This window comes from Manacus candei, unplaced genomic scaffold, assembly GCF_025592945.1.
Source record: "Manacus candei isolate 608988 ecotype Guabito, Panama unplaced genomic scaffold, ASM2559294v1 h1tg000153l, whole genome shotgun sequence".
Lineage (NCBI taxonomy): Eukaryota > Metazoa > Chordata > Aves > Passeriformes > Pipridae > Manacus > Manacus candei.
In genome coordinates, this window is record NW_026138201.1 from 2747943 (window position 1) to 2770394 (window position 22452).

Genomic DNA, 22452 nt, shown 5'->3' on the forward strand with positions numbered 1-22452 from the left:
AAGGAACGTACAGAGCTGTGCCTGGTCACTGAGGAGCAGATTAGCAGATCTCGCTCTGAGACACTCTTGAGTTTGGGAACAGCTCAGACACTCAGAGAACTCTTGCTGTTTTGAGTATAGTTTGTATTTTGAGTGTAGTTTTTGAGGTAGCCCTATGGGGAAACAATGGAGGAATGCAAGAGGAAGACACCATTTGATGCCTCCATCTTTGGCAAAGGGTGGGAAGAGGAGCATCCACATTTCCACCAGCCAGAGGAGGCAAAGAATTCACATGTTTACTCAGCCTATTCAGGAACTGCTCTGGCCTGTAAACTCAGAAATGAGAATCATCATAAAGAGATGGATCAGCAGCCAGTTCTTCCACAGAAAAAATGTCATCAGGGAAATAGCCAGTGAGTCGGAGAGGGGAAGAACCCAGGGGACAGAACACCCCAGTGAACTGGCAACACAGTTCATTGTAACCATGTCCAACCTACCTGGAAACCAACTTGCAGCCTTTCCTTAGCTTATGGCATGGGGAGGCAAACAATCCCAAAGTGGGGCTCCTCTTCCCAGAGCCTCAGAATAAACTCCTGTCCCAGGAAAGGGCATGTAATAAACAAACCTCACTATGCAACCTATATTGGATGAGGGGCACTAGTTACATGTATTTTGATGATAAAGACTATTTTTGTCCTGCTGCTCCTGCATGAAACAGGGAGAAAAAAAAAAAAAAAGAGCTTGTTCAGGGTAACAGATGCCCTTAGTTTGCAGTTTCTGCTCTTTCATGTTTGATGGATGTCCTGCCAGTTCATCTGGGGAAGAGTTCATCCACGCTATCCGAATATGGCTTATCGGCTTTGTGTGTCTGTGGAAGCCTCTTTCTAAGTGCATGACATCTCTGGAAGCCTGCAAAGTCATCCTATCTCTAAGCTAAGATTAGAATTTCAAACAAAACTTATTACGAAGCAGGATTTTCTGAAAGGGTTGCACACAGCTATAATGTGGAAATTTCAGATTCGTGTCTAAGCACGATATTTAATCCTTTTTCTAGATAGACATAATTGTAAAGTGATATTTACCATATTATCAGTAACCCTTGTGGGAGGAGGGGAATGAAACAGCAAGGAGGAGATTCATGAAGGGCCATAACAAAACTGGACCCAAACTTGCCATCAATTCTGATCATGTTTTTTTCCTGAAAAGGCTGTGCTCACAGCACTCAGACACTGTGTTCCTTACCAAACGGGTTAGGAGACATTTTAGGAGATTTTCCCAGCTATTACTTAAATCTCAGACTTAAATGTGCATGTGGCAACCAAGCAAGTATTTAAAGGTCAAAGGGGAACGTTTTTAGTAGCTGTCACTCTCCAGAGCACATTCACGTGCTGCAACTTGGAGAAGTGGATGCTGTGCTCAAAATCAGGTCTGGTGCCCCTGATCTTCACACCCCTGTGGTCATGGCCCAGCAGGCTTCCTCAAAGCTCATCTGCAGTGTAAGCAGGGAGGAAGGCATCTCCTCCTGTGAGAGGGAAGCTCTTCCAGTAGAGAAAGGTAGGATTTTATGAGCACTTTCCCTCCAATGTACGGTGATGGGTAAAACTGTCAGCAGCTTTTGTTTAGTCACACTGGAGTTGTGCCAAGACTATTTGTGTGAGTTTGATGGGTCCCTTCCAGCCTCAGCTACAAAAATTCCACCCTCTGCATGGTGCCCAGTGAAGGGTGAGGAAACTCCCAGCAGGTCAGCAGGGAACACATGGGGCTGAGAGCTCGTAGGGGAGTCTGACAGCACCAACGCTGGCAGTGGTTTCTGTTCCACCTGACCAGCTTGAGGAAAGTTGCTCCTTGCTCCCACATGCCCTCAGAGATGGTTTAGATCCACTTTTTCCAAGCTAGCTGCTGATCCATGTGCTGATTTTATGCCACACAGTCGCAGTCACTGCCAGAAGAGATGGTGTGAGGAGCACAGCAGCAGCTGAGGAGCCTTGGCTGAGAGAGAAAGAGCTGAGGCTGAAAACAGCCACACAGGTGTGTAATGCTCCGAGGTGCCAAGTAAATAAAATCACATTTCTTGGTGTTTCTGTGTCCCTGTTTATAAAGCTGTGGATTCCAAGAACGTCAGAGGAAACTGTGCAATTGGACATGTCACATGAGCTAATTTGTGTCAGAAGCAAAGTAATACAATTAAAGGACCTTATGAAAAGTGGGGGGTGGGAGGTGTTCTCTGCAGTTCCCAGGCAGTTCTTTATTTTTTGAGTTGCAGCCAGCAGCCATCCTGGGGAATATCAATCTTGTTTCTAGCCTTAGTATGGAACAAACATTTCATAGGAGCTAAAAGAGAGAAAGGCAGAGGAGAAGAATAAGGAAAAGAGGAAAAGGATGAGGAAAACAGGAAAAGGGAACAGATTTTTTTTTAATGTGTATTAAACCTGTTATTTCCAGTAGTTACACCCAAGTGAGATGCACTTTTGGAGGTTGCATCAAAAAAATAAGTCAGCCCCCCTAGAGCTGTCCCTGCCACCCCATTTGTAGCAGGGTGATGCTCTGAGTTCCCCAAGCCCAGCACAGGAAGTTTCAGAGCTGGCACCAACAAGGCTGATTGACTCACCTGAGTGACTTCATGTATTTGCACTCTGGTGTCTGGTTAGAATCTAAAGGTATTTGGTTTAGATCCTGAGTTTTCAGACTGCAGCTTCTCATTTACCTAAAGTTAATTTCACACACCAATATTTAGCTAATTGCCTAATATGCCTGGGGCTTTGTGTGTGTCTCTCTTTTGGGTGCTGGGTATGTGGTACTGGCAAAGGACAGTGCTAGAGAAGTTTCCAGGAACCACTCATCTATTTAAAGCTGAGCACGTGCACGTGTTCAGCAGGGTGGATATCTTCAAGCTGAGGATTACACTGCCTGTCAAATGTGCCTTCTCAGTTTTTCCAAGCCTGAATACACTTAAAACCTTCCTGATGGCAGCAGGCCTGTCAAACCTTTTCTTCTCTAGTTTAAAGAGAGGAGTGAAGTGATTTGTTCTCTATAAAGTTTATACCATACAGGTAATTTGCTTGAGTGATACACAGAAAAGTTTGGAAGCTTCCCTACTGTTCACAAGCACACACGCATTCCACGGACATGGGGGAGTCAATATGACAGGGTGAAATCTCTGCACTTTGCTTCATTAAAATCTAAATTTAGATCTTTTCATAAAATTGACGTACTGTTTATTCTTCCTATTACAAACTCTAAGACTTCAGGGGAAAAAAAAAAACATAAACCCCTGCCACTTCCAAGAATGCAAGTTTCCATTAAACATGAGAGCCAAAGCTGTAAACCTCAACCAGTGGGAAAGAAAAAAACTTTAGTGATTTCGCTGGTTTGTTTTTTTTGTGTGTGCATAATTTCTCCTATACCCATCCCAAACACAAAAACCAGTGCTGGCTGTCCAGCTGAACAGTGTGAGGAGCCTGACTCTGCCCAACAATAGCTGTGACCCATGAAAAGGGACGTCTTTTTTCCTTTTCTTGCAGAGACAGGTAATTAAGTTTGTCAAAGGCGGCGAAGGTCACAAGACTCTGGCTTTGGTTTCCCGAGCACAGCTTCACTTTCTGCTTGCGAGTCGTCCCAGCCAGATTCGAGGGGAGATAGAGTCAGGACGGCACAACTCTCGGTTTGCCAGGGGCAGCAACCAGGAGTGCAGCAGGGGCTGGCTTCGCTGGCTTTTTTTTTTTTACACCCACGACCGGCGTGAGCACCTCGGCCCTCTGCTCAGTGGGCTGGTCCCAACCTGAAGCTCTCCGAGCGGCGCATCCCCCGCGGCACCGCGCGGCGCAGGGAGCGCTCCCCGCCCCGCCCCGCGTCCCGCCCGCGGCGGGGAGAGCGGCGGGGCTGCGGGGCCTGCGGGCGGTGCGGGTCAGGCAGCCCCTGCCCTCCCCCGGGGGGACGGGCCAGCCCGCCGGGGAGCCGGGCTTTTCCGTGGGTTTGTGCTGTCACCCCGTCTGGGGACAAAGTTTGGGAATAAAGGGAGGGCTTCCCCGCCTAATCCCGGAAGGGAAGGAGAGCTGAGAGGGCAAGCGCGACCGCCTGCTCCGTGGAGGGCCGTTCCCTGCTTCCCGCACCTCCGGCTCGGCTCCTTCTTGTGATGCTCGCGGGGGACGGGGCAGGGGCTCTCGGCGGGGTGCTGGGCGCGCTGCGGGGCTGTAGCCGTAAGGAATGAGTCTCCACGCTCTCTCCACAGACTAGCCCCCGCTCAGACAGGAGACGTCCGATTCTTCGGCTTCTCAAGGATGCGAGTAACTTAGTGGTTCGTGTTCTGGTACCCACCTGGGCACTGCTGCCTCCTGGAGAAACAGCCCGAGGAACCGACCTGTTGTACGTCACGGTACTTTACACCGCGTTTGTGAGGCTGTTGTGCAGCCTCCCTTCCTGCAAGGAGCGTCCAAATGGCATCTTTCCTTTCTCTTACGAGCTGATACCAACTACTCCTATAAAGATGATGGTCTGAAAGAGGGAGGGCACTGTAGAATTAGCATTTAATGTAATGGGTTTTGGTAGGGGTCACCCAGCCGGGTCTTCTTGCTCGTAGTGGCAAATTTGACCAGATTCTCTCTCTTTGCAGGGTAGAGCGAGCCCTGCGGAGACGCTCTAGAGGGACCACCCCCCACTTCTCATCTCGCTGTGAGTGGACTATGGTGGCAGGAAGATGTTGGCTCGGAAGAGTATCATCCCCGAAGAGTATGTGCTGGCACGGATCGCTGCCGAGAACCTGCGCAAGCCGCGCATCCGGGACCGGCCGCGCAAAGCCCGCTTCATCGCCAAGAACGGCGCCTGCAACCTGGCGCACAAGAACATCCGCGAGCAGGGGCGATTCCTGCAGGACATTTTCACCACCTTGGTGGACCTGAAGTGGCGTCACACGCTGGTCATCTTCACCATGTCCTTCCTGTGCAGCTGGCTGCTCTTTGCCATGATGTGGTGGCTGGTGGCTTTCGCCCACGGCGACATGGACCCGAGCACAGAAAACGCCGCCAACAGCACCAAGTGGACGCCGTGCGTGACGTGTGTCAGGTAAAGTGCGGTCGGTGGGGTGAAGGAAGGGTGGGGAGCAGAGCTGCCTGCTGTCCTGGAGTTGCCTAAAATGCAGCTTTTGGTTTACACGAACAAAACATTGTGTTTGGTTGAGACAGTTGAAAAGTGCAGTGTTTTCCTCTAGACTGCGTATATTCAGCAAGCCTGCCGGGCTTGGAAAATACTGTACTGTAGATTTCTTTGATTCCTTACAGGATCTGAGAGAGAGGGAGACCTGCTGCTTTTCATGTGTCTCCACACTCTGTGGGTAACATACCTTGCCTGTCGAGATAAGAGCCTGCTGCAAGAGTGGGTATGTGTTATATGTATTGTAACGTTGTCTACGGCAGCGGGAGCATCTCCAGCCTGGTGGTCACTCCGGAGTGGTGCCCGAGAGGCAGGACACCACCTCTGGGTGCCAGGCAGGGCACCAGCCACAGGTGCCAGGCAGGGCTAGCAGGAAGAGTGTCACTTAGGACGAAACTGGATGTCTTTCAAGATGACTCTCATGGGACAGTTAAATATGGAGTGCTTCAAAATACCTTGGTGAAGCTGCAGGTTTGACAAAGGAGCATGATGTGTCAGACAGTGAAAGCTTAAGGGATGACTAGATTAAATGTCACCTGCTAGGGTATTTTACCTTCCACCCCCAAACCCATGACAGTTGTCAAGGCACTGATAAACTGGCACATTCATACACAGAAGAGAAGACTGTTTGTTAATTAGAGGTGGGGTAAGCAATAAGATCGCTTCTGCATCTGTTAAATCTGTTCTTTTAGGGAGAAAAATCCTGTTTTGGTACCACCAGACTGCCCCAGGTCAGCTGCCCTTACACATTGCAGTGCCATGAGGGTCCGGGGAGCTGCAGGGTCCTCTGAGACATCAGAGAATCCACTTCTCTTTTCTCCTTTCTCCTCCATAGTCTTGAGACACCCCACCAAGTTTGAAGGGACATTGTATCTGGCTCATGAGGGAGCAGAGATTTAATTCCCCTTTGTTCTGACAATTTTTTGCTACATGGGGGATTTTCAAAGCTATAGGGAATGGGGATTTTTCTGAGCTAACCTTCAATAAGTTTGGGGGGATTGGAGCAGGGGTTGCTGCCTTATTTCTTTTCCAATGTGTGGCCACAAGCAGTCTCCTCTGAAATGAGATGTCATGACCTAGCTTGTGCCCGCAGGAGTGTTACCCCCGGCATTTCTGGGATTTCTGGGATTGGTCCAGCCAGAATTAGCGAGCAGCTACAACCCTCCAGCTCTTCAGGGTCAGCTGAAGGGACATCCCTCTGTGTGGTTGGCAGCCCCCTCAGCATGGCCCACCCCATGGGGTGGCTACTGCGTCACCCTGCAGAGCCTGAGCCCGATGCCAAGGGCTTCGTGCCCTGGGACCGGGCCCCTCCACAGCCAGGACTCTGCCCCTCATCCCCTCCCTGGAGCCCCGGCTGCTGCAGCGCCACCTGGGCAGCTTTTCCAGGATGTGTCCTGCCGGGACAGCCAGGAGGGGTGTGGAAAAGCAGAGCGAATGAATGGGTGTAACTTTCCGGTTTAGCCCGTGCCGAAGAACACACATCCGTCCCTCGTGCCAGTACCTGGGGTGGCTCAGCCAGCAGCTGCTGGAGTGCCCGTGTGCAAGCCATGGAAAATCTTCTCCCTTCGTAGTGAAATACTTGCCCTTGTTAAATCTGGCTACCACTTTGGTCAAAGCTGGGTAGTAACACTGTGATTGCTGCCATTTTTAAGGATGGCGAGTTGTTGGGTGCAAAATATCTTTAATATTGCATTTAACATTATATGCCAAAATAATGGTAAACAATTTTTAACCTACTTCCCTGAGGTTTAGGCCCACAGATATTTCAGGAGGGCTTTCTTGGGTTGGTGCCATTACAGATTTACGGGAAATCTGGCTTTTGAAGTTTTAACCAGTGCCCAGAACTTGCACAGCACTTTAATTTTTCAAAGTACTGCAGAAGTTTCTAAGTCTCGCAGCTCTGCCACAGGAAGCGAACATTATCCAAAAAGGAAAACTGCTACACAGCTGAGGGAAAGGACCTGGGAATAGTGTGATTTGGAGTTTCTGGCTCCCTTTTCACATGGTCAAAATGCTTTACAAACTTGCTGTTTCAGTTACTTCCACTGTTAAAAGTGGATTTCCTTTACGTTGTTTTTCTTTTTAAAAGAAGGAGTATTGTTAAGGAAAATCAGGGTATTTACTCTGCAGAGTTTTAAGTTGAATTAAGCTGAATTAAGTTTAATCCAGAAGCTTCATTCTGCATATAAATGAATATTCATGAGCATAAGTAATCATTCCATGGATTTATATTAATTAACTCCTTCGTACCAAATTTGTTATGAGTGGATTGCAAAAATAAACCCACAAAGGGATAGGCTAAAAATTAAAAAAATAGAACAGGTAAAGAGTTCTTTCAAAGATATCTCTGCAGAGACTGGCTGGTTTTCTGAAAGATGGACTTTCTCATTCTAAAGAAAATTATCCCTGATATGACCCATGCTATTTTAATGTCTCTTCATGACCCCAGTGAAAATACAACTAGGAAAAAAAAAAGAAAAAAATATTTAAAATCAGATTAATTGAAAAGTAAACCAAACCCAATGAATTATTTAGACCCATCTTCATGGGCAGGACATAATTTCCATAGGTGAAGCCATGTTGAGCATGGTGATGCTCCAAATTTGGTGGATAGTACTGTGTTAAAAAGGTGACTATGATATTAGTTCACATGAGACCCAGCGTGCTGCGAGTTTACCAGATAAACCCCGAGGTAGTGATTTTAGACACACGAGACTTTGCTGAAGGATGTCTTTGGCTGTAAAAGGAAATTAAAGACCCTGATATATACAGGGGATATGACATTGTGGGCTACTATAAATAATGTATTTTGGGAAGTTTGTGGGCAGGGTTTTCTGATGTCCAGCACCATAGAATATCAGGGAATTTAACTTAACCCACACTTCTACAACCCACTTCTGTGTGCTGAAATTTTCCTTCTGGCTGGTCTTGCCATGGCAGTGAGCTAAACCCAAGCCCTGGGTCACAGGATGTGCAGGGGGCACCATGGAGGCCGCTGGCCTCTCTCTGCAGCCTGATCCTGCAGGTTCAGTCACAAGGCAAGCAGGGTTTTGGGAAGTGTCACAAATCTGGGAGTGTTCCCTTTCCCTCTAGGAAGTTCTGGGTCATGATTCAGGTAGCATGAATGAAAGGCCGCAGTTTTCCCCGTTTCCTTTCCCTGCACAGGCTGGTGGAAGGATCTCAGTGTGCCAGCTGATTGCTCACTGTTGCCAAAACTGCCTCTCTCCACCAAGAGTTTCATGGGATGGGGAAGGTGGAAAGCCCAGGTGTTACAGAGCTGTTGACTGACACAGTGGGCAGGATGTACTCCTGAGCAGAGACTCCCATGAGCTGCTCAGGGTCACCTCGTGTTACAGACGGTCTTTTAGGGGCTCAGGCTCTGATGTTTCCCTGCCACCATCAGATACTACACCCACCACACAAAAATAGAGTCAGCAAGCACACAGTGGTCGTGTTAACAGAAGGCTTAAGTATGCCAGAACTGTACAAATAGGTCCTTAAATTTGTTTCTACAAAGTACAAGTGAACAGTTTCCCAGTTTGTGTTCCCATGTCCTGGGAGTTAACTTGCTGCAATCTTCCCCTACAGGTCTTTCACCTCCGCTTTCCTCTTCTCCATTGAAGTCCAGGTGACCATTGGTTTTGGGGGCAGGATGATGACAGAGGAATGTCCCTTGGCCATCACGGTGCTGATCCTGCAGAACATTGTGGGTCTGATCATCAACGCTGTCATGCTGGGCTGCATATTCATGAAAACAGCGCAAGCCCACAGGCGGGCCGAGACCTTGATTTTCAGCCGGCAGGCCGTGATCGCGGTTCGCAACGGCAAACTCTGCTTCATGTTCCGAGTGGGAGACCTCAGGAAGAGCATGATCATCAGCGCCTCGGTGAGAATCCAGGTCGTGAGGAAGACCACGACCCCCGAAGGAGAAGTCATACCCATTCACCAGGTAGACATCCCCGTGGACAACCCCATCGAAAGCAACAACATTTTCCTCGTGGCGCCACTGATCATTTGTCACGTCATAGACAAGCGGAGCCCTCTCTACGACATCTCCGCCGCCGACCTGGCGCTCCAGGACCTGGAGCTCATCGTGATACTTGAAGGAGTCGTGGAAACAACGGGCATCACGACGCAGGCCAGAACCTCCTATGTGGCCGAGGAGATCCTGTGGGGCCACCGCTTCGTGCCCATCGTCACCGAGGAGGAAGGTGTGTACGCAGTCGACTACTCCAAGTTCGGCAACACCGTCAAGGTGGCGGCACCGCGCTGCAGTGCTCGGGAACTTGATGAGAAGCCCTCCATCCTCATCCAGACCCTGCAGAAGAGCGAGCTGTCCCACCAAAACTCCCTGCGGAAGCGCAACTCCATGAGGAGGAACAACTCCATCCGGAGGAGCAACTCCATGCGGAGAACCAACTCCTCCCTCATCGTGCCCAAAGTGCAGTTCATCACGCCCGAGGGCAGCCAGAGTGCCTCGGAAACGTGAGGCACAGCTTTGTGTGAGGCCGCTGGGCTTTGGAAGGAGGAGACACCTGTGGGGGTTTTGCTTAAATTTCCTTTTACTTCAGAAAACGAGAACACGACGCAGAAGAGAACCGTGCAAGAACTATTTAATCCATTACTTACTGAAAGCACCACCTAATGGCATAAGAAAACACTTTAGCACTTAGTGTATGAATTAATAAAAAATGGCACGTACACTAAAGAAAACACAGTTCACCCATGTAATATAATGTGTATTTATACTTGTTTTAATGGCACGCTAATTGTTTTAATCGTATTTTTCCTAACGGGGGTCTCTTTCTTGTCTTCTGCTGGGTGTCACAAGGTGTGGTGTTTTCCTGTGTAAGTGGGTTACCCAACTGCAGGCAGAAGTGAGTTCTTTTACCAAACTTCTGCATACAACAGCTCCCACAGATTTTGTGCAAGATTATTTGGATGTTGAACTTTTTTGGGTGTGAATTCCTTAAAAGGAGTAGCTAAATCCCTCAATGATTTCACTGGAGGAGAGCCACTGTTTTACCTTCATTTTCCAGGCTTTTTCTTTTCCTTGGTTTGTGGCAAGGGCATTTTGAGAGCCCGTTCAGGTCAGGTGAAGTGACCTGTCCTTCCCACAGGAAAACTGGTGCCACTCCGGGCAGCAGTGGCAGGAAAACCAGTGGAACAGCAAAGAGATACTCAGCTACAGGAGAACACACATCTTAGTGTAGCTGTAGCCCAAGCTGAGAAACTCCAGTCCTCCTGGCTGCTACCTGAGCATCTGTTTCACTGAAATGATTCAAGCTGGAAAAATCGAATGCCTCTCTAACATCCTCTTCGTGTGAGTGGAAGACCAAATCCTGTTTTGTTTCCTCTTATAGATTCATACATGGAAGACAACACATGGACATCCTTCACTTACAGTATTTTTCATAGGATTAAGTCTGTTTGCTCCAGCAGAAGGTTGCATTTTGCCAGTGGGAATTCATGAATGGGAATGTGAGGGAACCATGCCAATGATATTAGAGAAAGTATTTGCAAAACTATCCGAATAATTTTCAGGGGGACTTGGGTGCTGCTGCTGCTGAATTACTTTTTTTTTTTTCAACAGTATCTCACTTGTGTTTTTATATAACCTGGCATTGAGAATTGGTGGTAAACAGCTTTTCTCTTCAAATTAAAATGGACATTTGTTACCTAAAGCCATCCCAAAAGTGTCATCACACGTTTTTCTACAAGAATACATAAACGTATGACAATTAATTGTATCACATTTGGTAATGCTAAATTGATACCTACTTTTTTTCCTTTGTGAATAAGAAGCATAATTATGGACAAATTCACATTAAAATTTCTTTAAAAAATAGTGTTATGTCTGTGGCTCAAGAGAAGTTCTGTCCTTGTATTGACTCTCTGAGCCACTCAACCATTTGAATACTTCTGCAATTTTAAATATTTGCTTATTCCTGTTGGGTAAAATAGTCAGAAGCAATGCTGGATTCTCATTCTCTTTGGAAGTCGGTTCATCAACAGTTGCATGGACGGGTTTTAGGCTTCCTATAGCGTTGGGTGGAGGCAGGGAGGGGCATTGATCTGTAGTGTAGACTCCCTGCTTTTGGAGCAGGTGCTCTCCAGAACATCAACTCTGACAAATTACTTCTGTCTGAAGCAGTAGCGGAAACTGAAGTTTCTGCTAAAAGCATCCATTCCCCGGCCTGCCCACTAATGTCCTGGAAGAATGGATGGTGAACATCTGGAGATATTAATCTGTCTGTTTTGTGTCCAAACAATGAACATCTGCAGCTTCCAAGAGTCAGAGCAAAGCATATACAATTTGTCTCTGGCCTCCATTTCCAGGGCTGTGAATTTCTTTGAGGTTGTCTGTTTGATACATGGTTAAGTCAGATGGTGTACAAAAGCAGATTTTCTACAAAATAATAATAAAAAAGTGACAATTATGATTTCTTCCGTCTCTGATTTTTCCCTATTTCTTTTCTCTTTTCCTTTGTATTCTCCATTCATTCTCCTCTACTCTTAGTCCTTAAATCCCAACCTTTTCCACAGTCCTTATGAGTAATAATTTTATATTATCTCAATATTCTGTTGATATTTCAGATGAGGTTTTTTTTACCCACAACCATTTTCTCATTTTGCCCCTAAGTACATTCTTTATTTCATTTTCACCTAACGTGCTGTTTCTTGTCAGACTGCTATAGGGATATTGGTGTTTTGAGACAACACTAAGACACCCCGGTCCGGTGCCAGCATGTTGAACAGATACACAAGGCAGACCCTTCTGTCATGAGTGTCATGTTCACATGTGCTGTACTCCTGCTCTGTGCAGCAAATCCTTTATTGCAAAGCCCCTTTCTTGAGCAAGTTTTACAAACCTGGAAGAGGCCAGTGGTATAAGCAGCCAGCTGTGGAGTAGGGAAGAGGTTTTGGGCCTGAGAGCTGCATTCCTCACCAAAAGGACACGTTTCAGACACAGCTTTGCAATATTGTGCCTGCTGAGAGGGGATGAGCTGGCAGTACCTCAGCTCAGTATGTTTAATTATTTATTCTCCCTGGCAACTTTATCAGAAAGGGGCTTTATTTTAAATTTGAAGTTTTCTGTGTTTAATATAAACTGCCAAGTTAAGAATGACAGTTGAGATTTCAAACAAATACTACTCACAGTTCATACTGACATTTAACCTTCTGTCTCTCTCACTGATAATAATTTAGGAAAGTAGAAGCAATAACATATAATATAAGCATGATCCCTTCACACTTATTTGTGTCCCTACTGTTCCCATCCCCCTGCAACGTGGTGTAACTGGAACTGCATTACTTGACATTGCTTATTCTGTGTATTTAATATGCTTTGGCTCTTTGAACAGCCTACCAGGGAGATGTCACTGAAGAGTAAAACTATTTTCTAAGCATAGAAAAGTAATTGTAAAGTCCTTCCAGGACAGGTGTAATGTCTGGGACTGCACTTTATTTTTTCTTTCTAGCTTTCACTTAAAGAACTTCTGTGTTTCAGACAGAAAAAAATGGCAGTGAGACCCTTTGTCCTCTTTTTGGACGCCCAGAAGATTCAGAGTTAACGTGTTGGGGATGTAGAGAGCAAACAAACACAGACAGTGCTTACAGGGGATATCAAGATTAATGCTCCAGGGTTGCAGCCAACATCTGAGTAATAGGCTTTGGAGGAAACTTTCCTTGTTGGCAGGTCATTCCGTGGCTGTCACCTTCAGGATTTCTTGTGCTCTCTTTGGAAACATTTCGTGCGAGCCAAGGACAGAAGCAGGGCCTCGACAGGGTGCACCCTGAGGAGAGTGGGGACATCAGGTCTCTGCAGCAGGTTGCTCTTCAAGCCCAAGGGCTGCTGAAGATACAAGCAGGATAGGCACCTAACCATTAAAAGTTAATGTCAGTGGGATCATGAGCCAATTAGCAATAACTGAATGTGTTTTGGGAGCCCTGGGACAGCCTGTCTGGTCCCAACAGCTCCTCAGACAGCCACTGGTGTCCTGTTAGCACAGGCTGCCCAGAGAGGTGGTGGATGCCCCATCCCTGGAAACACTCAAGGGCAGGCTGGATGAGGCTCTGAGCAACCCGATCTCACTGAAGACATCCCTGCTCACTGCAGGGGGTTTGGACTAGATGACTTTTAAAGGTCCCTTCCAACCCCAACTATCCTATGATACTATGGCACTCCTGTCTGCTCAAAGCACCTCTCTTGGGCACCCTCCAGTGCATCCTGCTCTGCTATCAACCCCTACAGCCACTAAACCAGTAAAAACCTCTGCATTACCCCTGGCATCACTGTGGCCTTGTCAAACAATTCCCTCCCTGGACTGTTGCTTCGTGGGCACACGTTTCACCACAGCGGTTTGCCCTCTCCAATTCAACTGCTTGGCCCCATCCACAGAAGGGTCAACCCAAGCTTTTTGGGATACTCAAGGCAGCAAGAGAGCCAGAAGTACATTCAGATTTAGTTAATACCTCCTGTATGCAATAGGCCTTTGCCCTAAAGCCAGTGTTACTTTAGGCCATGGGGTCATTTCAGGGGCCCAGACCTTGACTTGCCTCGCAGCCATCCTGAATGTATTTCACCAAGCACGTGCCTTATCTGCATAAAGTTCAGGGCAGGAATCACGCTTGTGCTTTTCCACCTGGAAACCATTCTTTCTGACTGAAAAAAGCCCCCCATGGCTAATTCTCCATGTCTTTTCCTCCTTCACAAACTGTGAGATTGAGGACGTTTCGTGAGGCCGGTTTCCAAGCACTCCAGTGATTGTCACTAGCAAATGCTTGTTGCTGCAAGCTGCAAAAGTAGTTAGTCCAAGACCAGAAAGGAACTTTGACTGGAGAAAAAAACCATTAGATATTGTGTGATGAAAGGAACAAAGCTTTCATTATTTTGACAAAATATATTCTCTGTGGAGCCTGATATTTTCACAATACTGGTGGTGGTTTGGAAGGCATCACCAAGCAATAAATTGTGCCCTACTAAACTCCTGATACTAAACTCTTGAACCCAAAATGAGGTTACAAATTCCCATCTCTCTAGCCCAAATTTCCTGGTTTGGGTCGCTTGTGTAGTCAGATGAGAGTTAACTTTTTCAATCCCAAATGCTTACATTTTTTTCCCCCCTATATTTCTGTTTACATCACATCCAGACTAATCTGAGCTGATAGACATGAGTTTCTAATACCCCCAGTATATTAATAATGCTTCTCAACCCTATCTGCCTGAATTATGTTTCCTACTTTTCCCTTAAGGGTTCTTTGAACTTAAAAAAAGAAGATTTCTCATGTGATAACTGGACAGTGAAGATAAAATATGCTCCCACATTCTCTTATTGGAAAATTGAAGAGAGATTTAGCCAGCAGAGACAAGATCTGTGCTGTCCAACAGAAACAGCCACAGAGATTGAGGCACTCACAGTCAGGACACATCATCAAGGGGCTTGGATTAAAAGAAATATTTTAAAATACTAAGTATTCAGTGGGTTTCTGGCTGAGGACTCTCAGAACACTGCTGAGTTATTGGCCAACAGTGAAGGGAATATTCTGGGATCATCAGGACACAGTACAATGTAAGAAAGACAAAAACCATGCATTCAAGTAAAATGTCCATATTTTTAGTTATTTTTACTAATTATTTTAACATGTAGATAATAAAATTCAAAGGGGCAAACAAAAGAATGATGGATACTCTCTTCACATTTAACAAAGGTTTAACACCTTTTTTTTCCTACTCCAAAGGGGAGTTGATCCATCTGGAGACATTACTCCTACACACAGACGTGCTGGAATTTTCTGGAGGATACGCGTTGATCCCAACACACTTTTCTGGGCCCAAGGCAGGAATAGCTGTGCAGGATGTTATGGGATGATCTAATGGTCCCTGCTGCCCTCCAAATTTATGGATAGGGAGAGTTGATGAGTTTTGGTCAAGAGAAAGCCTTCCTCTGAGTCTTAAATTATTCTCCCACTGAGGAAACAAAGAAACAGGGGGGGAAAAACCCCAGCAGAGTTAGGCATCCCCAAATTGTTGATTTATTTTGACAAATGCATTTCAGTGCTAACTGTGGCTTCTTCAAACAGCATTGACAAACGTCCCTGGGGACAATTTGTTAAAATTAGGGTATCTTATCATTACAGGAGTTTACTTGGTTTTCTATTGTTGTTAAATGTTGGCTTTGTAGCAAGGATGAGAAAGCCAGCTTCTGTGTGAGCCAAAGGGAAATTATATTCCTTGGTTTTATGGTCTGAGGTCTGCTGCAGAGACCATTAAAGTGAGGGTTGGCACTGGAGTGACTGCAAAGGGCTGTTGTGGTTTGGGGTTCAGTGTCTTCCTCATCCAGGGAACATCACTGCTTTCCTCAAGTGCCTTTTTTTTTTTGTAACCACAATAGCCATGAAAATTAATTGCATCCTTCCATGGCCCAGCCTCGTTATCCTTCAGGGTATATTTTTTGATGTTAGGTCTTTGATTGTGGGTGATCTGGGTCCGTCTGTCCAAAAGGAGCTGATCCTGCTGACTGTCACGGTTTTTGGATTCAGTCAAGGTCAGGACATGGAGAAAAACTGAAGGGTTGCAACACCCAGTGAAAGAAACTCTGCTGAGTTTGAGTGAGGGCAAGTGACAATTGTGAGCCCCTTGGGTGGTCAGCTTTTCATCTCAAAGCTTTTCAAAAACACATCAAATGCTAATAAATGTTGCCTGCTCAGCCTTAGCTAGTGTTTTAAATCACATTATAAACAGATACTATTTCTGGTTGATCAGATTAAATTGTTTGTGATGTAGCTATTTTTTCCATATACAAAATCCCACTGCATTCTTTAAATTTTGTATTAATTTAAGAGAGTAATAAAATTTCTGAACTGAAGCTCTCCTTTGTACCGTATATACATTCACATGAAAAGTAAAATGGCACACAAGTCTGAATGTTCTTCTTGAAATATTAAATTTAACCTAATTTTAAAGGCATGAGTGTCTTTAACATGAGTTTATATTGGTATTAAGTATGTCATGTTATCAGTCATGGGTGTTTTCCTTAAGGGACAGTAATCTGTTCAAATATCAATTCAGATACTCTGGTTAAAGATGAAAAGCAACAATCAGTGAGTCTGTAGTTTGATCAACTACAACAAAATTGCTTGTGATATTCCATCATGTTTCTGTGAAGGTTTGTAGTAGACTGTGTGACTGAGGCCAAGTTTTCCCCTGTGTCCTTTTTCAGGGATTTAAAAAAAAAAAATCCAGTGGAGCCACTGGTGCCCCTTCTGTCAATGAAGGTCCCAGACAAAATGGGCCATCTTCTGTGTTTGGAGTTTTTTCCCTTGCCTCAGTCCTAATAAATGTTTCACCCCTGTTTAGTTAAACTTGGAAACAGTGCAACCCAGATCATACACAAGCCCCTGAAATATTTCCTCACAATAGTTTAAAACCTCTTCTGTTTATAAGTAATGGAAAATCCTGTGTTTAAAATGCGAAGGGCAATGCTGTACATCGCTTTCACAGGGAGCTGCAGAGTGTCCAGGGCTAATGCACTTCAGTCATATCAATTACTAGAGAAGAGGCCCAAACCCAGAGAAACTAGAAGTTCAGATGGTTGAAATAAAGGTTTCTTGACTGTGTACTGAATGGTAGGCAGAACAGTCTTCAAAGTAAAGGTGCCAGAAACCTTATTGATGGATATGTTTGGAGTGAAACCATACATAGACGTGTACAAGCACAATAATTCCACATGGAAACATTTAAACTTAGTCAACCCTTATCTTTCTCATTTCAGATGTCAATATCTGAACACTCACTCGCTGAGAGGCTGCTATTGGTGTCCACAAAACAGAAATATCATTTTAAGCAGGTAGCCACCCCTTCCACAGGGTTTGTGGTTCACTGCAAATCACTCAGCAAGCAACTGGTGATAACTCCTTATGGCTTTCCAACATCATACATCTGTGTATATGAATACATTCTTTCCTATTGCACTTCAAGCACAGGAGCATTAATTCATTAGTAAACCCCTTAAATTTAAATTCTTCTTGGGTACATTATGTAATCAAAGGAGAAAATTTTGTTTAACTTGGTATTTACACAAATATAAATATAAACACACACACACAAATCTATATGAAGAGTCAAGTGTTTGCACTGCCAGATTCAACAGTAGGCATTCTCCAGGTTATTTTTACTTTGAGTTTCCAGCTAAAAAATTCCACTTATAGCTTAGGTTTCGGCCACACACACACACACACACACAAACACACATAAATTCTGTATATATCATGAATCCTTATGTCTCAGAGACCTCGTCACGTGCTTTAAAGAGCAAAAGATCATCACTGTGATAGACTTCTCTCCCACCCAGTGCCTCAACTAACCAGCTACCAGCCCCATCTGTTGTGGCAGACATTAAGAAAGGTCCAACATAGCAGAAGATACTTTTTTTAATCTGGGAGAACAGGCTGTGAAGTGGGAATTTTCATCCTTATTAGGTCAACCTAGCAGTTATTAATGTGACATGATGTCACAGGAGAAGCACTGGTTTGGAGACCGATTTTTGTTTGGAACTCTTTGCAATGTGTTGGTTTAGATTTCTGTGAAATGTCTCAGGGAGTTTCACATAATCATTTTCCAGTTTTGAAGTTTTCAACTTGAATTACATGTATGTGTGTAGGGGTGGAGAAAGGCTGGCACATGCCACTGTGCCATCTGGGCAGAAGACGGGTCAGGATGGTTACAAAGCAAAACTTCTCTTTCTTCCCCCATTAGGATTTCCAGGCATTTTACATGGGTACTTCAGGGATGTCATTTGGAGCATGACACAAGGGAAATAAACTGCAGTGGAAAAATGTGGGCATGTACAAGTGGGCATGTGCAAATACACACACGGAAAAATTATTGACGTTTTGTTCCTGAACTTTTTTATGTGGGGGGAAAGGGAATGATTTTCTTAGTAGAAACAGATCCTTTGAAAAGTTTGTCCATAATAAGCTGGGACATGAAATCACCAAGAGGCTGTGGCATTTCAGCTCAGTAAAATTTACATACATACAGAGCCACCTGCCCAACAGCATCAGCCGTGGCACATACAGAGAAGAGGGAAAAAATGTACCTTCCAAGGGGTGAAATGCTCATTAGGAAAGACACAGCGGGCTCACCAAATGGTTTCATTCAGAGGTCTGGGTTTTTTAAGGCACACACCGTGAGGGACATGCATTTAAGCCACGAATTCAGCAGCGACCACACAGCTACGTGCTGCCCTCTCACATCAGGCAGGGGCTCTCTTCCAGCTGGGTCAAATGCCATGGCCATGTGCACTTCCCAGCAGCAGCAAGGATCAGCCCTGGATCTTGCTCTCAGAAGCACATGTGCCTGATTTCCCCCTGGGGAAGGCTTGCTCAGAGCTGCCAGAGCACAGTTCAAAGGACTGTCAAAGGCGAAGCAGATTCTGTCTTCCCTTCCACAGCTTTTGCTTTTCCTCTTGCTAAACGATTGATTGTTGCAGGTCAGGGTCTTGCACACTCTCTGAGCAGGAATGGGTCCCTTGTATCCTCTGACTGAGCATGGACAACCTGGATTCTCTCTGGGTAGTGAATGCTGGAACAGTTCCTACAGTGTTGGCTGGGCCATTGCAGTGAATCAGCTCAACAAAGGGCTGCTGGGCAAAAAAGAGAAAAATGGTAGGACAAGCCACCTTCAGCACACAGGGAGTATTGTAATGAGACAATGACAGGGCAAGGAGGAGACCAGAGATACTGGAGACAGGAGGCTTGTAGGAACACATCATCCAAGGGAGGAGAAGGCAGCTCCTCCATGGATCCAGACTACCTGGGAATGCACTGAAGAAGGCAAGGGACACCTGGCTTTTAAGGAAAGCAGAAGTGAATGTCAGCTGTTCAGTTTTAAAAACATTTCTTACTAGGTAAACTGTTCTTTTTGGTAGAATAAATAAACTGTCTTCATGGTTTATTTCAGATCAAAAACTTCTGAAAGGAGGATCTGCAAGTGCTGGATTCCAGTTATTGTGCTTGGAATGACCTGCTAAGACATAGGTACCTAATACAGTGTGAATTATAGAGTACTGTCTGCTAATATGAATAAATACAACATAATTAAAACACTAGGAATGCTGTTATCCACACATATAGGCAGCCTGTATGGGAATCTGAGCAACCTGGTCAAATGGAAGGAGTCTCTGCCCATGTCAGGGGGTTGGAACTAGATGGTCTTTAAGGTCTTTTCCAACCCAAACCAGTCTGTGAATTCCATGAAACACCTTAGGCACCTCTGAAATCCTAAACAGTTCAGCAATTCCTGTATACTTGTGTTAAGCCCCCTCCAAATTAGGAGGATTCTCAAGGAAGTCTCTGCAGTTAAATATATGCTTAAGGGTCCAGGCAGGAGCACTCCAAAGGAAAAGTAGCACAAATCTGTCTAGCAGGGGAGTTTTCCTAATCCTGAAGCAGCCCTTCCCAAGCAGCGTGGTTGTGTGCCTTCCAATCCCAGGGATCTTCTTAACCCTAAACTTATGACCAGCAGCATCTCTGTTTAGGCATTTCAATGCAAAGGAAATGGCAGGAAGGTTCTAGCTGCCCTTTCTTTCCATATGGCAGCAAGGTACTTCTGTTTCACAGGTTTCTAATAAAAATAAAAAGGAAGGTTATGTAGCAATGGGATCTCAATGAATAATGAAAAAAAGATACACCAGTAATCTAGTAAGAGAGCAGGATTTGGGTTTCCCTATTTTATACCTCACGGTTTTGAAATAATTGTCTTCTTTTGTGTAGAGACAGAACTCCAGACACTGCAGAGTAGACTGGTGCTGTTTGAAATGCCAGATGTGAAAACTGTATGATGAAAATAAATTTAGATAGGCTGTTTGGATCAACTAGTAGACCTGTCTTTCCTATGAACCTTCCAAATGTGGTGAATGCAAGCAGCTCATATCTGAAAACACCGTCAAGTAGAAAAAAAAGGTTCAGTTTAGTTAAACTTTGCTGTTTGTTCTGACATAATCTGAACCTGGAGTTCTGTGGAGGACTTTAGGTTTTCCAGATGCAACCCCAACATATTTCACAACCATTCTTCACAATAACTATGCTGCATTTCCAGAAGATAGAACAAATATCTTCTTTCATTTTATAAACAGAGCAGAGTTTGTTGCTGGTTCAATGACGTACTAAATGCATCATAATTACAGCAGGCACAAATCACCACTGGCACCTTATGCTCTGTTTTGCACAGTCTGTCGGCTCTGGCCCCCAAATTCCCTGTGGGACAAGGTATGAGAGCAGGGATGGACAGTGGCCCAGTAATGAGCTGGGATTTCCTGAGCTTGCCATGCTACCTGCCACCAAAATATAGCCAGTCCAGATCAGTCTTGCTCAGAAAAGCCCTGGGAGGACAAACCCCTGTATATCCCTTCTCATAAACCAATTTAGCTTTAAGCATAAAAGCCTTACAATTACATAATTACATGTACTACTTGTAGTCAGGGAAAGAAAAATTACTTATCTCCTCCAAGCAAAGGTCCAGTAGTCACTTGAGAAACAAAATGTCAAGCAAGAAGAATCTCCAGGGTACTGAGCATTCCCAGAGGAAGTGAAAGACACGTTTCTTCTCAGGAGATTTTTCCCACCGTCGGGAAGCGAGGCCGTCCCGCAGTTTACATAACAAACAAACCCGAGCAGATCCCAGTTGTGACAGATCAATTCAGCTGCTTTGGCGTGCAGTTGTTTTGTTTGGTTTGTTTTTTTTTTTCCTAGTTCATAATCCTGAAATTAAATACCCACAAAGAGTATTTTGTGTTATTTTCCTGGTGGTATGGATTTGTCTCTGCCGTTTTAAGCAGAAGAGCCAGGATTGCAATGCCAAGTCTCATGGGCAGCAAAACCAGACCACAGTGCACACATCCCCTTCTAACATACATTGCTATATTATATGCAAGAACTTGGAAAACATGATAAGGCTGAAATAATTAACAGGAATTGGTTTACTACTGAATTCTCCCATGGAACATGTCCCAGAGTACAGGAAAGGGAGGCTCTGTCTGGCCCTTCGTGCGTCAGCTGGAACTGGATTTGGCACCAAAATGGAGAAGCACCTAGACACCCAAAACTGATGTCTTATTTTGGTATAGCCTTTCTTTACTGAGAGCTTAAACCCAACATGCTGAGGAGAAGGATAATTCTTTGACTATTTTTTTTTTCTGTATAATAGAGTGAAGTCCTGAAAAATTACTTTTCTTTCCTCAGTTTAGTCTTAAGTTTTGGTTACCCCCACATACACACGCACACCCTTTCTTTTCTTTTGACCATCATCTCCATTTCTTGTCCTTATGTGGGCAGCTCAGTGTCAGCCTGGAGCTCCTGCATTCTTAAATATTTGTGGTCTGAAATATGACTGCAGATGTTAGGCTTTTTTTTTTTAATCCAAAGACTTAACCCAGATTTCAATGTCATGGTAAGACACTACTGGGAAACTTTTCATACTTTTGTTTCTCTCTGAAATCATGGAATCACAGAGGTTGAGACAGAGATATTTTACATTAGTCTTTCTCTTAATGTCATCTTGCATTGGATTCATGCCAAATCTTGCTGGAAATACGTTTATCACAGCAAATGAAACAGCCAAACTATTTCTGACAGACTATAGGATGAAAATACAGCCATAGGAATCAATTCTCATTGTTGGGCAAACCTGGAGGCTGTTTATCAGACTGGTTTTACAAGAAACCTCCAAAGCATAGAAATCTACAGACATTCACTCCTTTCCACACAGTACAAAGCTTTGGAAGAGTGGAAAATTAGAATAAACATTCTTTACTCTGTGTGTATCTACCTACATAAACGCATGTGTGTATTTAGCTCAAGGAACAATTTAAACAGTGAAGAATTACAGAAATGCTATATTAGTCCTTTATGTTGATCTTCTAAAAACTGCAATGGATTTCTTCTGAAAGCCTTTCAAAATTGGATTCTGACCTCCTCTGCACCACTGCCTGGATGGAAGAGGATGCAGAGCAGATGAAGACTCATGGGAGAAATGCAATATATTCTCTCTGGTATAAGAGTATTAAGAAATAAGCCACTGGGACAGTATGTCATCCTTCAGTGATAAGGAACTATTGGATCATGCCTCCTGCAGAAGGGAAGGCATATTGCAGCATATTTCTTGTTGCACTCATCAGTAAAAAGAGTCAGTCCTTCACCAGATATTTTTACAATCCATGCTCTGAATTTCCCAGCAAACGTATCATTCCATAACTTAGCAATGTCCTACATCAGTGGAAGATATGGGATAGCACCCCAATGAAACTCACTTGCCTTCCTCATGCTTTT

The 22452-nt window shown here is 44.8% G+C and overlaps 2 protein-coding genes across 4 annotated transcripts in view; one reads left to right on the forward strand and one right to left on the reverse strand.

Annotated features, from left to right (window-relative positions):
- The window catches only part of SPX (spexin hormone), a 288585-nt gene that overhangs the window by 155242 nt on the left and 110891 nt on the right, over positions 1 to 22452 (reverse strand). The window lies entirely within an intron of this gene.
- KCNJ8 (potassium inwardly rectifying channel subfamily J member 8) lies at positions 3554 to 11564 on the forward strand. Of its 3 annotated transcripts, XM_051772448.1 has the most exons (4): positions 3555 to 3949; positions 4208 to 4341; positions 4589 to 5037; positions 8713 to 11564. In XM_051772448.1, the coding sequence occupies exons 3-4, from the start codon at positions 4673 to 4675 to the stop codon at positions 9611 to 9613; spliced, it is 1266 nt and encodes a 421-aa protein (XP_051628408.1). In that variant the 5' UTR covers positions 3555 to 3949; positions 4208 to 4341; positions 4589 to 4672; the 3' UTR covers positions 9614 to 11564. The 3 variants fall into 3 exon arrangements, with proteins under 3 accessions (XP_051628407.1, XP_051628408.1, XP_051628406.1); XM_051772447.1 differs by having other exon boundaries at positions 3554 to 4351; XM_051772446.1 differs by having other exon boundaries at positions 3555 to 4341.